This window comes from Mustelus asterias, chromosome 9, assembly GCF_964213995.1.
Source record: "Mustelus asterias chromosome 9, sMusAst1.hap1.1, whole genome shotgun sequence".
Classification (NCBI taxonomy): Eukaryota; Metazoa; Chordata; class Chondrichthyes; order Carcharhiniformes; family Triakidae; genus Mustelus; species Mustelus asterias.
Genome location: NC_135809.1, coordinates 84,595,406 through 84,610,849, shown reverse-complemented (window position 1 = coordinate 84,610,849; position 15,444 = coordinate 84,595,406). Strand labels below are relative to the sequence as shown.

Here is a 15,444-nt window from a genome sequence, read left to right as displayed (position 1 = left end):
ATTACGCATCCCTAATTGCTCTTGAGGTGGCGGTGAGCTGTCTTTTTTGGACTATTACAGTCCATGTAGTGTAGGTACACCCAAAGTGTTGTGAGGAAGGGTGTTCCAGGATCTTAACCCAACATCACTGAAGGACTGGCAATATAATTCCAAGTCAAAATGGTGAGTGGCTTGCAGGGGAACTTGCAGATGATGGTTTTCCCATGCATTTACTGATCTTGTTCTTCCAAATGGTAGTGGTCGTGGATTTGGAAGATGTTGTCAGTGCATCTTGTAGATGGTGCACACTGCTGCTACTGTCAGTGGTGGAGGGAGCGAATACTTGTGGATGGTGTGCCAATCAAGTGCACTGCACTACAGCTCCATATCAATTTATACATAGATTCCATTTGATTCAGGTCAACTCTGCAGAGTATTTTCTCTACCTCAGGCAAAATTTCAGTAGTGAGACGTGAAGTTCCATTGTGTACATTAAGTGCAGACATTTGCAGGATATCTTGTGCCAAATCACTTGTCTTGTTGTTTCACTGAGATGTACAAACAATTACCTGTTCAGTCTTGTACAGTCTCTGCATGGGGTAACTTAAGAAGCCAATACTCTCAGTAGACCCAGTGGAAATAGTGGTATTATATTGGGCAGCTTTCACAATGGGATGACATCCTTCATTATCAAAAGGCCTGGTTAAAGTTTGAAGTAAAGTAATGGGTTACATACCAGTCCTTTTTACCCATTAATATTTACAGATTAAATTGACAGCCAGTAATAATGGATGGGATGTCTTGTTAGACTGTTCAAGTTTCTAGATCGGGTCAAATAATTTGGAACCAAATGTTCTTGTAACGGATTTAGAGACTTTGCAGGGAACTTGTCAAATTAAACTATTTTAGTTTATTTTCACCTTTGTGAGGGTTTGAGCATAATTGTTCAGATAGTTTCGTTTGTGAAAAATATCATCCAACCTGTCAAACCTGTTTTGAATAGCAGGCTAGGTGCAATTCATTCCATCATAGACTCCACCAAACCCACTTCACGTTTGAAAGAATGGAAACTGATCCCAAACTGAAGTTGCGTGAGCTTCCTTCCTGTTCCCAAGGCAAATTCACACACGACTTCAGAAGAGCTATCCTATCTCCACGATGGGTGCTTTCTTTGACATAATTGCTCCTCAGGTCCAGTAGCGTGGGAACTGTTGTTCAACCATTTGTGCATCTCTATCTATAGTTATTCTAATAACCACAAAATTTATTTCTGACCACATTTCTTAAAAAGTTCAGTGATCGCAATTTCTAAACTCACCAGAGTAACCCAGAAACCACAGTATGATGCCTGACCATAAATCGTAGACCAATTTTGATGCAGGTGTTTCTTCGTTTGTCTGTTTTCTCTCAAAACATGTATTGCAGTATTGTGGTTCAGATTAATTTTGTGTGTGCCAAAGTGCAGCATGATCTTCAGCAATTGCTGTATTTGTGGTTTTTATTGCAATTTGGGACCAGTTTCCACCCTGTTGCATATATTAGTAATGCAGAACACCCTTTGAAATTCGAGCACCATGGAAGATTCAGGTACAACTTTTATATTTGGGTTTTGCCTGCCAAATGCAATCCACTGCTCTCAACTTTGGTGGCTTTTTAATAAGTGCAAGTCATGTTTTATTTTTGACAAGTTATATGGTGTGGCACGAATATTCTGAAAGCAGTCTGAAAGTTCCTGTGCAGACTGCAAACAAGTTGGGCCCCTTTAAGTTACCATGTATGCATGACTGTGCAAAAAAACCTTACAGGGCCTGTGCACTTAGCAAATTGGTCACGCACTAGAAAAACATTAGAGAGCACATTGTTCCACATGCTGCACAAATCCTTTCTCTATTGAGAGATTAGTAAACAAGCAGCAAGTTAGAAGATAAAGATAAAAGTGAAATATTGGATGCCAGAAAATCAGAGTGGCACAGTGATTAGCACTGCTGCCTCACAGCACCAGCGACTGGGGTTTGAGTCTTGGCTTGGGTCACTATCTGCACGTTCTCCTTCTGTCTGTGTGGGTTTCCTCTGGTGCTCCGCTTTCCTCCCACAATCCAAAAGAGGTGCTGGTTAGGTTCATTGGCCACGCTAAATTCTCCCTCAGTGTGCCCAAACAGGTGCCAGAATGTGACAACTAGGAGATTTTCACAGCAACTTCATTGCACTGTTAATGTAAGTCTACTTGCAACACCAATAAACTCTAAACTCTGAAATAAAAACAGAAACTGTGGAAAAACTTAGCAGGTCTACCAGCATCTGTGCTGAGCAAAAGAGTTTACGTTTTGAGTCAATATTGCTCGTCACAAAATAGATATGTGATAATTTACTAATGGCAGTCTGAATATTGCTGAATAAAGACATTTTGTCAAAGCTTTTCATCTTGCACTCATCGGGTAATTGCAAGAATACCAATATCAGGAGAAGCACTAACTTTATGCTGTGTGAGATTGGTTCACAAGTGGACTGTGGTCGAGGCATTGCCATGGAGAATGCACCAGTTAATGGTGACTGATAATTAACTGCTAAGCCAAAAGAATACCTTGTCAGCAACCTTGTAAATCGGGCCCAAGCCACTTGCTCACCATGCAAGCTTGATGCTGAAATAGGGCGCATCAAAGGCACCCTGTGAAATAATGTCTACGCTGATCAGGTCCTTTCAAGTTGTGTATCGCATAAAGCCATGAATGAGCCCAAGGCTATAATCTTCCACTCTGAAAAGTGCCCATTCTACCTTGGGTTACCCTGGAAGGGCGAGATATCTCAAACATTTGAGCAACAGGTGAAGTTAGTTATTTCTCACCAGTACTATGCAATAGCAAAACAAATAGTATTTGCCACTAACAGGATGCTGCCTTCAAGTCAAAAAGACGTTCTGCCTATAATGTGGTATATGTATTTTAGTGCCAGTGTTATGCTAGATATGTAGTACATATGTCCTAAAGACTGGCGGATTGTACCAAGAAACCTGTCCCTTCTGCTATTTGCAATGGGCAAAGTATAGACCATACTCAACTAGTTCATGCTTAGATAAAACACAGTACCCTACATTAGATGTGACTCAGTGATAGGGCAACATTTGCTAAATACTCAGTGTACTTAAAAATTACTCTTGACAACCAATTAAAGGTTCACAGTCGGGCTCACAGTGTAGCACATTTGCATGCACTGGAAGGTGCATATGTTAATAAACAGGGCCCTGTTGTTTGCAGAAAGAACATGTACACACATTGTGCCTGTTTCAGCTAAATAAAGTAGTTAATTCCTCAGGCAATGTCTTGGCCAATCAGTCAAGTTGCCTAGCTTAAATCTTACTGTCTATCACGATTAGCTGGTGCATTCTCCATAGCAATGCTTCTACCACTTGCCAACCAATCAGTATAAAGTTGTTGTTTCCCCTGGCATGAGTATTCTTGTGAGTTGTCCTGGTGAGCGCAAGATGAAAAGCCTCAACAAAATGTAATTTTTCAGCAATACCCCTGTCCTGTACTACCAAATGACTAAATGGCAATTTATTGTTGATGGTAGGAAGCAATTGCTGCAGTCTGTCCTTTGTAAGCCAAGAGGAAAAATCTAGAATCATTAAACAATTTTGTCTGCAATAATCTTTTTAAGTTGGTTGTACAGAGATTTTTTCTGTTAATGCAGGTTGAAGTTTGAATCACCAAATGCATTTGAACTACATATTGAAAAATACATAAAATTAACAATTAAAATTAAGTATTCACCCCATAACTAAATGTGTTTGTTATGTTAAATTTTTTAAAAACACAACATTTCTAAGGGTTCCGCAGTACCCGGGTCAAAAGATGACCTCTTCCAAGGCTTTTGCAAATGACTGTGGCTAATAGATAAAATGTATAACAAGCGCATTAAAAATCCACCATAGAGAATGTGCTGGAAGCAGGTTAGTCAGTACCTATTGAGAGAACAGAAAAGTTAATATTACTGATGTGGACACATCAACAATTTCACCAGTTACCAGAGGACTCTTTCGAGCTCTCTGACCTCTATCTATTGCTGTGTCTTGATGGTGCACACTAATAGTTTGTTATTTGTAAAATTAGTTAACATCCTATTCAAGACACTGTATAAATAATTCATTTTATGTAATGGCCTCTTGAAATAGAGTTGACCAAACAGCTTTGTCTTGAACTGCACTCAGAGTTGCTTCTACTGTATATGAGTTAAAGACATATTTACAGGTTGTGTGATAAATGTCAAATTACTTTGGCTAATTTCCATATATAATCAACTTTGACGCATTCTACTTAAATTCATAGTTCTTTGTATGCAATTAAAGCATTCCATGTCAAAGCACATTGTGCACTGTGGTAGCAATCTTGCTAAAGGAGCTGTGGCTTTAATAAACTCAAACAGGAGACAATTGGTGGATAGGATTTGCGCCATATCAGACTTAACTTCTTCAATGGAGGTTTGCCCTTGACTCAATCTTAACAATTCCTCATTTCCTAAAGCATATGTACCTTTCTACAATATGGATTCAATTTTAAGGAAATGAAAGTTATTTCCTCCATTCCATTTGTCTTGTGCAAAGTCATAGGATGCCTTCAGTCTTGCTCCTAAGATTAAATGAGAGGGGAATTTTAAAAGTTTTTTTTGAAATAGTGCACAATTACCACTCTGTTTAAATATGCACCATTAAAATACACACTACTGCTGTATAATTTCGAGACCTTTGGCACTGGGACATGTCCATCCACGTAGGGAAAGATGAAGAAAAGTTGGCCTGCAAGAAGGAATATCAAACCATATTTGACACAGACTTGGCGATATTAGGACAGTTTATCGAAACCACAGCTGAAGTCATTGTTTTTCAAGAATGTCTTTTAGAGGAGGGTGGAGAGATTTGGAGAGGGAATTGCAGAATTTAGGGTCCAAGCAGCTCAAGGCACAGCCGCCACTGGTGGGGCAATGGAAAGTGATTGCACAAGAGGCCTGAATTGGACGAGTTTAGGAAACTGACTTATAGGACTGGAGGAGGTTAGAGATAGTGAGGGACTAGGTTTGCTTATATCATGGCTTACAATTGGTTGCCAATCAGTTTCCAGGCAACATGGTATATTTTGCAACTCGAGTCATCAATTATTTTAAGTATTCTATAATTGTACGTTCTCTTTTGCAGCATACTGGAGATTCTGGTTGTGCGTCAGTGTTGTATATGAGCTGTTCCTCATCTTCATACTTTTTCAGGTAAGGTTCTTAATTCAAATGTCTTTAAGCATTTCCCACAAAACTGCATCGGGACCCATTTATTTGTGCACTAGATTTATACTATCAAAGCTTTGCTCTTCCCAGCTATGGTAAACATTGGCGTTGATTACATCTCTAGTTAAGCTCTTCAATGGATGTTTTTTGCAAGGCCTCATTATTGACATAAGTGTTTGTGCTGAGTTGTGAAATACAAATGCTACTTTGAACTAAATGCTGATTTGAACTGTTCTCATTTCTGAATATCATAGCCAGTCTGACTGCTGATGGCTGCAAATGCAGATAGATCCTTCACATGACTTCAACTGCTTTGCTTAATCATTTATTAAATACTAAAATGCTTCTAAGAAGCCTGACGCAGTAGTCAAGGTTGTACTTGAATATGCACTAACATTTCACTGAAATAAAATTTGTTGTTTACTTTATCTCATTCTACTTTAGAATTCCACGTTTTGTATACAGTGATTTTCTACCAAGTTTTTGAACCACTTTTTGTTCTTTTGGCTCTCAACTCACTCATATTTGATTTAATCGCAGAAGTAAGACTTTTAAATCTGAAATTTGAGTACTGTCCGACAGTATCCTTCATGCTTCAACGTTCAATTCCATTCAATCGTTCCTCAGTTCAAAGTTTGATCTTCAGTCAGAACATTGAGATTTCTGAAGGAGCCCAATCTGAAGAGACTTTTAAAAATTAACAGCCTTTTTAGCATGGCATATTAGCACTGAAATTAACAATTCTTCAGCTAAATTCCATGTCATGGATATGTTTTATGGAAAATTGAATTGTTCGCTTCTTTCCATTCTGACTTTGATTCCCATCTGTCTTAAAGTATCTTCATAGTGTATTGATATACTATAGATGATCTTTGAATATTGATCCATTCTGTTTAAACCAGTCAATTTCATCCGTATATTAATATGCATATTTCAAATTATGGATTCAATCTTAGAGTAAATAAATGTTTATATGATCCTTCCAAGAATCACACAGGAGATGGAATAGTCCAAAAGGCTATCACATTTGTCTTGCATATTTACATAATACCGAATGCATTTGACTATTTTGTAAGCTTTCACAATCTAAAGCTTTTATGCGTAACTTGGATCATTTCAATTTTCTCTTCATGGTAGAAGCCTCCTCAAAATGGGGCAGAAAACTGGTTGCATACAAAGCCACTAATGTACCACTAATAATTTATTATAGGCAGTATTAAGAGACAGAAGATAATTCTGTGTTTTAGCTTGCTTTAGTGGAGCAAATATTTGCATTTAACTGTAATGTAGTCCCCATGTCACTTTATATCTGGTCATTTGTGCTGCATCTGACCGAGAGTGTTGATATTGGACACCTGAAAGGAGTCGAGTGTTGTGTTCCCACTGTCTTCATTCTTTACCGTAAGTATTAATTCAAATAGAATGCTTCGTAGAGCTTTCTTCATTTTGCTGGTGCATCCTTTTCCATTTTTCATATCAGCATTTTTGTTTATTTACTGATTTCTCCCAACTTTTGCAGCTTTTTAAGTCAAAATTGAAATAAGCACAATATGCTCTAGGATTGAGTTGGTTATTTAGAAGCAAGATGAATAGTGCATTGTAGTGAGGGATAACCTTCTGATTCATGCTGATTTGACCAATTGATTACATCATGGTACTGATGGTTCCCCAGTGCAGTTTACTGGGCTAGAACAAGTGACTGGATTGACCGTCGTACCAGGAGTTAACGGTCCGGATCTTTCCAGCAAGGAGTATAAACTTCTATAAATATTTAACTTAACACCGATGAAACAGGAAAACGAGTAATTGGTTATGAAGTAAAATCTGTTAATAAAACTTGATTAACCAGAGTCTGTAAATCAATTCCGGATCAAAATTTTCTCTTAAACAGTTTGGCCATTAATATAATGCTCAATCTCAGAGCCTGATCCTTGACAATACAGCAAGATAATTATTTGATACAATATCATGATACCATTAATGGTATTGTATTTGATGGGAGAGAAATCTAGCTTCTTTTTTCTATCACTGACAACTTCTGAGTGATTTCTTGAAATGGACAATGGGTTAATTGAGGGCCATTTCAGTGGGGAGGGTGCAGTTAATCCTGAATTCTATTAAAAGCAAATCTAGCAATACTTTGTGCCTTCAGATAAGAATAGAAGTAAATTGGCATTGTCCTTCAATCAGTGCAAACTTTACCATTCTTCAGCTCTTGTGTTTGTGCGGCATCTAAAACACGAGTGTGCTCTTCATAAGCTGCATGTGTAGTGTATGAGAAATCTGCATGGATATGAGCAAATGGATAAATACTGCTTTCTTCATCTCTAACTGCCCAGTTCTGCTGCATTGATAATATCTTAAGTTTATACTCAGTATTTTTGTGGCACATCTTTTGGGAGAGTCAAAATACTACCCTCAAGACAGAACACTTATTAAAGTTTAAAGTTTATTAGTGTCACAAGTAGACGTACATTAACACTGCAATGAAGTTACTGTGAAAATCCCCGAGTCGCCACACTCCGGTGTCTGTTCTGGTACACTGAGGGAGAATTTAGCATGGCCAGTGCATCTAACCAGCATGTCTTTTGGACTGTGGAGGAAACCGGAGCACCCGGAGGAAACCCACGCAGACACGGGGAGAACATGCGGACTCCACACAGCCAGTGACCCAAGCCGGGAATCAAACCCAGGTCCTTGGTGCTGTGAGGCAGCAGTGTTAACCACTGTGCCACCACGCCGCCCATAGATAAATACATGTAGGGGAGGTAGTTTACCATTCACAGAAACCCTTACCACCGCCTCATCATAGCATCTAACAATATCCCAAGTTATTGTTGGGATTTACTGCATTTCCAGTTCCCTAATCAACCTACTTGTCAGGATTCCTGACTCCATCTAAGCTTGCCTATTACCAGTTTGTGGAGATTTAAGTTTAGTTATGTTCTGGATTTACTTTGCTGTTCCATATTATAACTTGTATATCTCTATGCACTTGATATTTTGTTTCCTTTCATAAGGGCTACTGTTGTTCTTTAAAGATTTGATAGTCTGAGATGTCATATCCTGTTCTATAAGCAGTATTCTAATAATCATTTGGGAGTACAGAATTTGAGTACTTCTGAAAAGCGATTTTTGTCAAAGCTTTTCGTCTTGCCACTCCAAGAAATTTGCAAGAATACAATGTAAGGAAAATCAACAAGTTTATACTGAAGAGAATAGCAAGTGGACTCTGCTGGGTACAGACGTTGCCATGGAGAATGCACCAGCTGGTGGTAACTGACAGTTAACCGCCAAGCATTGTATGAAAATTTAAGCCGGTTAGTTTGACTCTGGTCAAGGTATTTTCCTGAGGAATGAACCAGCAAATGGCTGTCACTTATTTTTAATGAACTAGGTGCAATGTATATACATACTCTTTTTGTCTGCAGAGAACAGGACTCTGTGTATTAATATATGTATCTGAAGATGCACGCAAATGTGCCACATTGGGAGTGTGACTGTCAGCGTAATTCTTAGCTCAGAATTATTTGGCAAATGTTGTCCAATCACGGAATCACATCTAATATTGAATGCTGTTTTGCCTCTACCATTTTGCAAAAACAAACTGGTTGGGTGTAGTCTGTACCGTGCTTGTTGTGAACAACGGAAGGGACATGCTGTTATGATTTGCTAGTCTTTGGGATGTACAGCCTACATGCCTAGCATAACAATAGCCCTGAAGTTCATATGCCATGTCATGCATTTGTGTGATAGCTGTGATTGGACAACAGTTGCTAAATAATCCTCTGTATACTAAGAATTATGTTGACAATCAATTTAAAATTATAAGGGTCAGTGTGGTGCAGTTGCATGCACTGGAAGCTACACATATTAATGCACAGGGACCTGTTCTTTGGAGGCAGAAAGAACATGTACGCACATTGCACCTGTTCCCACTAAACAAAATAAGTGATAGCCATTTGCTGTTTCATTCCTCAGGGCAATGCCATGACCAAAGTCAAGCTGCCTGGTTTAAGTTTCAAACAATGCTTGGTAGTTAACTGTCACCATCAGCTGGTGCATTCCCCATGGCAATGCCTCTACCATTGAGTCCAATTGCCAACCAATCAGTACATTCCTCTCATGGATCATTATGAAGTGGTACAAAACATTGGTCATGGCATGCATTAACTCTGGCCTCTCATATTGCCTGGACCCACTCCAGTTTGCCTATTGCCGCAACAGGTCCAATGCAGAAGCCAACTCCCTGGCCCTACACTCAACCCTGGAACACCTTGATAACAAAGACACTTATGTCAGACTCCTATTTATTGACTACAGCTCAGCCTTCAACACCATTATCCCTACAAAGCTCATCTCCAAACTCCGTGGCCTAGGGCACGGCTCCTCCCTCTGCGACAAGATCCTAGACTTCCTAACCCCAGACCACAATCGGTAAGGATGGGCAATGACACCTGTTCCACAATTATCCTCAACACCACTGCCCTGCAAGGATGTGTTCTCAGCCCCTTACTACACTCCTTATACACTTAGGACTGTATGGCCAAATTCTGCTCCCACTCGATTTTCAGATTTGCTGATGACACCACCATAGTGGGTCGGACCTCAAGCAAAGATGAGATGGAATAGAGGAAAGAGAGAGAGAATCTGGTGAAATGGTGCAACGACGACAATCTCTCCCTCAATGTCAGTAAAATGGAGATAGTCAGCGACTTCAGGAAGCGCAGTGGAGGACATGTCTCTCTTCAACGGGTATGAAGTGGAAATGATTGAGAGTTTCAAGTTTCTAGGTGTCCAGATTACCAACAACCTGTCCTAGTCCCTCCGTGCCAAAGCTATAGTTAAGAAACCCTACAAGTGCCTCTACTTTCTCAGAAGACTCAGAAAATTTGGCATGTCCGCTACGACTCTCTCCAATTTTTACACATGTACCATAGAAAGCATCGGAGCCCAGTCCATCACGCAAACCAATCTCCCATCCATTGACTCAATCTGCACTTCCCACTGCCTCGGGAAAGCAGCCAGTATAATCGAGGACCCCGTGCACCTCGGACATACACTCTTCCACCTTTTTCTGTTGGATAAAAGATACAAAAGTCTGAGGTCACATACCAACCGACTTAAGAACAGCTTCTCCCCTGCTGCCATTAGACTTTTGAACCTACCTTATATTAAGTTGATCTTTCTCTACACCCTAACTATGACTGGAGCACTACATTCTGCACCCTCTCCTTTCCTTCTCCCCTATGTACTCTATGAATGGTATGCTTTGTGCAGGAAACAATACTCTTCTCTGTACACCAATACATGTGACAATAAATCAAATGCAGCATAAATTTGTTGATTTCACCTGCATTATATTCTTGTGAATGTCCTGATGAGTACAGGACCAAAAGCTTTGCCAAATAAATCTTTTTTCCTGAATATTCTGTGGCATAAGGAATCAAGCCTGATGGTTGTTTTCTGCATTATGTCCAGGGGCTAAGTTGAGCCATACTCTTAGCAGGGTATGTTATAGTTTCAATATACCACTTCTGATGTGTATATATTGATTTGGCAACATTAGCTTTATTGATTGATCAGGTGACCTAAAGCTTGGTTAAAGAGTAGGTTTTCAGGAATATTGTAAAGGAGAAGTAAGTGGAGAGGCTTAAGAGTGGGTGCCTCAGCCTCTGGCTTGGGCAGCTGAAGGCACAACCAGCAATAATGGAGCAAAGAAAATTGGGGCTGCACAATAGGCCAGAATTGGATGAGTGCAATCATCTCTGACAGTTCAGGACCGGAAGAGGTTAGAGGTGGGGAGGGTCAAGACCATGGAGGAATTTGCATGCAAGGATGAGAATTTTAAAACTGTGGTGTTTCTGAATCAGTAGGCACTGCAGGTCAGCAAGCACAGAGGTGATGAGTGAACAGGACTACGTGTGAAAAATGCTACAAGCAGCAATGCTTTGGATGAGCTGAAATTTACAGAGGGCAAAATGTGGGAGACAAGCTAAGAGACTTCAAATAGTAGAACCTTTAGTAGTAACAAAAACATGGCTGAGTCATTCAGTGGCAGATGACCTGAGATGGGGCAGTTAAGGGCAATGTTACAGAAGTAGAAGTGGTCTCAATGATGGAGGAGGTCGAGAGCGTGAATCTCAGCTTAGGTTCAAATTATGGTTTATCCTCATCCAGAGGTCGTCAAGAGGAATGGACTCCCTCCAAGAACATTGAAACATACCTGCTGAAATGACAAGATAGATATTCTTTGAGCAACATGCAGATGGGTTGCAAAAATGAGTTGCCATCATCATCACCTTCCCCCTCCTTTCATTTATCTTCTTACCATAATAGCCAAGCTCAACTGAATCAAAAAGAACACTTTTTGTCCCCTAGCTATCAACCAAAATAGACTTTAATGATATCTTCCAAAATTTGTCCAAAACCCTTTATTCCAGTAACCTAAAAAGAGGCACTTGCCTTCACGTAGCGTCTTTCATGAGCGCTAGATATTTCAATGGGCTTCACAACCAATAAAGAACTTTTGAAGTGTAATTGTGATAGTAATGTTGGACACATGGCAGTCACTTCTGTGCAGATAGCAATGTGATGGTCATTATCTGTTTTAGTCTGCCTCCTGCTACTAAGCCACTACTGTTGAGGAAGAGTGTGATGGTTGAAGATCATTCTTGTGACTGGAAGTCTGTGTCCAGTGGTGTGGGACTCTTGCTATTTGTAATGTATATTATTGATCTAGACTTGAATGTGGGAGTTATGATCTGTAAGTTGGCAGATGACATGAAAATTGGAGGAAAGCCTCAGTTTAAAATATGATATAAATGGGTTGGTCAGATAGGTAGAATAGTGGCGAATAGAAATTAACCCTGAAAAGTGTGAGTTAACTAGTAAGGCAGGGAATTCACAATGAATGACAGGACTCTAGGAACCTCAAAGGACCAGAGGGACCAAAGATTCCTGAAGGCAGCAGAACAGATAGATAAGGTGGTTAAGGAGGCATATGGGATACTCACCTTTATTAGTTGAGATATAAAATATAAGAGCAAGGGGGTTTTGGTGCCACACGATAGGAAGGATGTGATTGGTCTGGAAAGGGTGCAGAGGAAATTCACCAGAATATTTTCTGGGTTAGAGCGTTTCAGCTATGAAGAGAGGCTGGTTAGCCTGGGGTTGTTTTCCTTAGAGCAGAGAAGGCTGAGGGGGAACTTGATTGAGGTGTTCAAAATTATGGGGGACATTAAAAGGATACATAGGAAGAAACTTTTCTCCTTAGTAGAGGGGTCAATAACCAGGGGGCTTAGATTTAAGGTAAGAAGCAGGGGATTTGAGGAAAAACTTTTTCACCCAGAGGATGGTGGGAATCTGGAACTTTCTGTCTGAGAGGGTGGTACGGGGCGAGAACCCTCACAGCATTTAAGAAGTATTTAGATGAGCACTTGAAACAGCATAGCAAACAAGGTTACGGACCATGTGCTGGAAAATGGAATTGGGACAGATAGGTCCTTGATGGCCGGCGCAGACGCGATAGCCTGAAGGGTCTCTATCTGTGCTGTAAATCTAAGACTATGGCTCTATGACTTTCAGTTTCTAGACTCCTTGCATGTTTTGGGATAATATTCAAGGTTACATGGAGAGATGGCTGCCGTGGATTTGCAAGTTGTCTTTCAAGATTTAACAGCTATTTGCGAAAATATGGAGTACATTGATTTTTTAAAAAGTAGAGTACCGCATATGTGGATTTGCAAAAGTTTGATTTGGTGCCACGTGGCTAGTTGATTAAAAATAGGGAATAAAGAGATTGTGGCAGTGTTTATGGGAGCTGTTTAGAAGAGGAAACAGAGCAGCAATTAATACTTCTGAGCCTGGATGGCCCTAGTATCGCTCAAGATTCCAGTGTTGCTCTTAATGTTATGTATTTATCAAAATTTGCAGATAGGTCTGGAAAGTGATTTTCTATAAAAATTCTGTAAGCAACTTCAGGAATACAAATGTTAATAGATTGAGCATAATCTATTAACATTGAAATCCGTTGAAATTTAATGGAGGAGTGTGTGATACATGTTGGGAGAAAGAGAAGAGCTATGTATGTTAAATACTGAAACCGTAAACGTTGTAGAGAAATAATCTTGGTGTTCCAATACTCAAATCTTCTAACTATGAAATTTGAAGAATTTTTTCCTGAAATGTAAGTTGTATTGGGGCATATGTTATGAAAGAGCTAATGAAAATCTCAATCACAGTTAAAATATTGTGCCCAAGGATGGCAGTGTAATTTGGGAAAGTGCACAAGAGTTTTACGAAGATTTATCTTGAATAAGAGGCCTTAGTTCCAAGGAGAAACTTTATAAATTTGAGCTCTATTACAGCAGAGAACTACTTTCTTTTTAGAGATAGCGGGACGAGTAAATTGAACATGATGGTTGGTTTTATAAATAGAGGCATAGATTCCAAGTTTGGCTAAAATTTACAAACTTCCCCTTATCTAAAAGGCCTGAATCCTTGCCACATTTATGGTAGCAAAGCTGCGACAACTTACACCTGCCATGAACAAAGGCTCAATATCTTGAATCTCTGGTGTCTACAGTGCATCCTTGGCATCGCAAGGAATAATAAGGTCACTAATGAAGCCGTTCTTTTTAGGGCAACCATGCATGCTAGCACTAATCAAGCAAAGAAGGCTTTGCTGGCTTGGGCATAAGGGGAAGTGGTGCCATCGTGGTATTGTCATTGGACTAGCAATCCAGAGACAAAAACAGAAAATGCTGGAAAATCTCAGCAGGTCTGACAGCATCTGTGGAGAGAGAATAGAGCCAATGTTTTGAGTCTGGGTGACCTTTTGTCAGAGCTGGTCTGGTAATCTAGACACTCGGTGTAATGCTCTGGGCGGGAGGAGGCGTGGGAGTCTCGGGTTAAAATCTCACCACTGCAGATGGCGAAATTTGAATTCAATAAAAATCAGGAATTAAAAGTCTAATGATGGCCATAAAGCCATTGTTGATTGTTGTAATGACCCGTCTGGTTCACTACTGTCATCTGGTCTACGTGCAACTCCAGATCCACATCCAAATATGATTGACTCTTAACTGCCCCTTCAAGGCAATTAGGGGTGGGCAATAAATGCTGGTCCAGTCAGCGATGCCCATATCCCATGAATGCCCACGTCCCAGAAACAAATTTTAAAAATACATACAGGATGGAAGATGACTGCATCCCCAAAAATATGCAATACAGGGAGATAGCCTATGCCAAGAGACCAGCAGTCCAAAGCTCCAGTCCAAGGAATGCTATTGTTATGAAAATAAAGGGATTTATATTTGTATAGGTTAAATATTGGAAATAAGGTATAGTTTTAAGTGGGTGTTCCTGGAAGGGTAAAACTTATAGTTAGATTCATGCTGGAGAAAGGTACGCGTGCGGGTTGGTTTCAATTCCAACTGCAATTCTATTATGCTTAGAGAGGGTTACGGTTTAAAGACTACATATAAACCAGCAGTGGTTGCTTAGCAATTTGGAAATTGTAATGATTTTAAAAAAGCTTTTCAGTCTTAGTCTTAACTGAAAACTAGGGCAGCTGGTGGTACGTAATGAGGAGAAGGCAGCTCTCTCAGCTCTGTAAAAGCAGTTGGTTTATAAGGCTGGAGAGGGAACATCTCTCTCAGCTTTGTTATAAGAAAGCCCATACCATGGACTAACGGTTGTCTAAAGAGCAGCTGGTTAAGGAAACCAGAGAAATGAAGCAAAGTTTCCAAGAAGTGTGAGGTTAAAAGATATTTGAACAGAGATCTGTTCAGTAAAGAAAGAGCTGAGAGGAAGGCTGAGATGCCAGAAAGACATCTGAAATTATTTTCAGGTTTGAGAGATTTTATGTGAAATGTGAGTTGAAATAACTATGGAAATAGTTGGCTAGGTCTCAGGAGTTTGTGTAAAAGCAGTTAGGCCAAAGGAAGCCTAAACGGAAAGATGTAAATCCTAGACTGCATTGCTGATAAAAGTGGAGTGGAAGCAGAGTATGTATTTGACCACAGCCATCTTGTATACTTTGTCATGAATGTGCCTAGTAACAAGCATTCCCAATAATGTAACAAAATTAACAGGTAAAAGCCACCAGTATTTCAAAAGACATTTGACAGGATGTTAGCCATCCAATAACGAGATTAGTGAGTTGTCGACCGACTAGAAGAGTACATTGGCATG

The 15,444-nt window shown here is 39.9% G+C and overlaps 1 protein-coding gene across 3 annotated transcripts in view; it reads left to right on the top strand.

The window, feature by feature from the left end:
* ptdss2 (phosphatidylserine synthase 2) overlaps window positions 1-15,444 on the top strand; it is a 102,339-nt gene that overhangs the window by 30,692 nt on the left and 56,203 nt on the right. For all 3 annotated transcript variants that reach the window (XM_078220450.1, XM_078220451.1, XM_078220452.1), the window contains exon 4: window positions 5,165-5,232. In XM_078220450.1, the coding sequence (XP_078076576.1) occupies window positions 5,165-5,232 (68 nt within the window). The remainder of the gene's footprint in view (window positions 1-5,164; window positions 5,233-15,444) is intronic.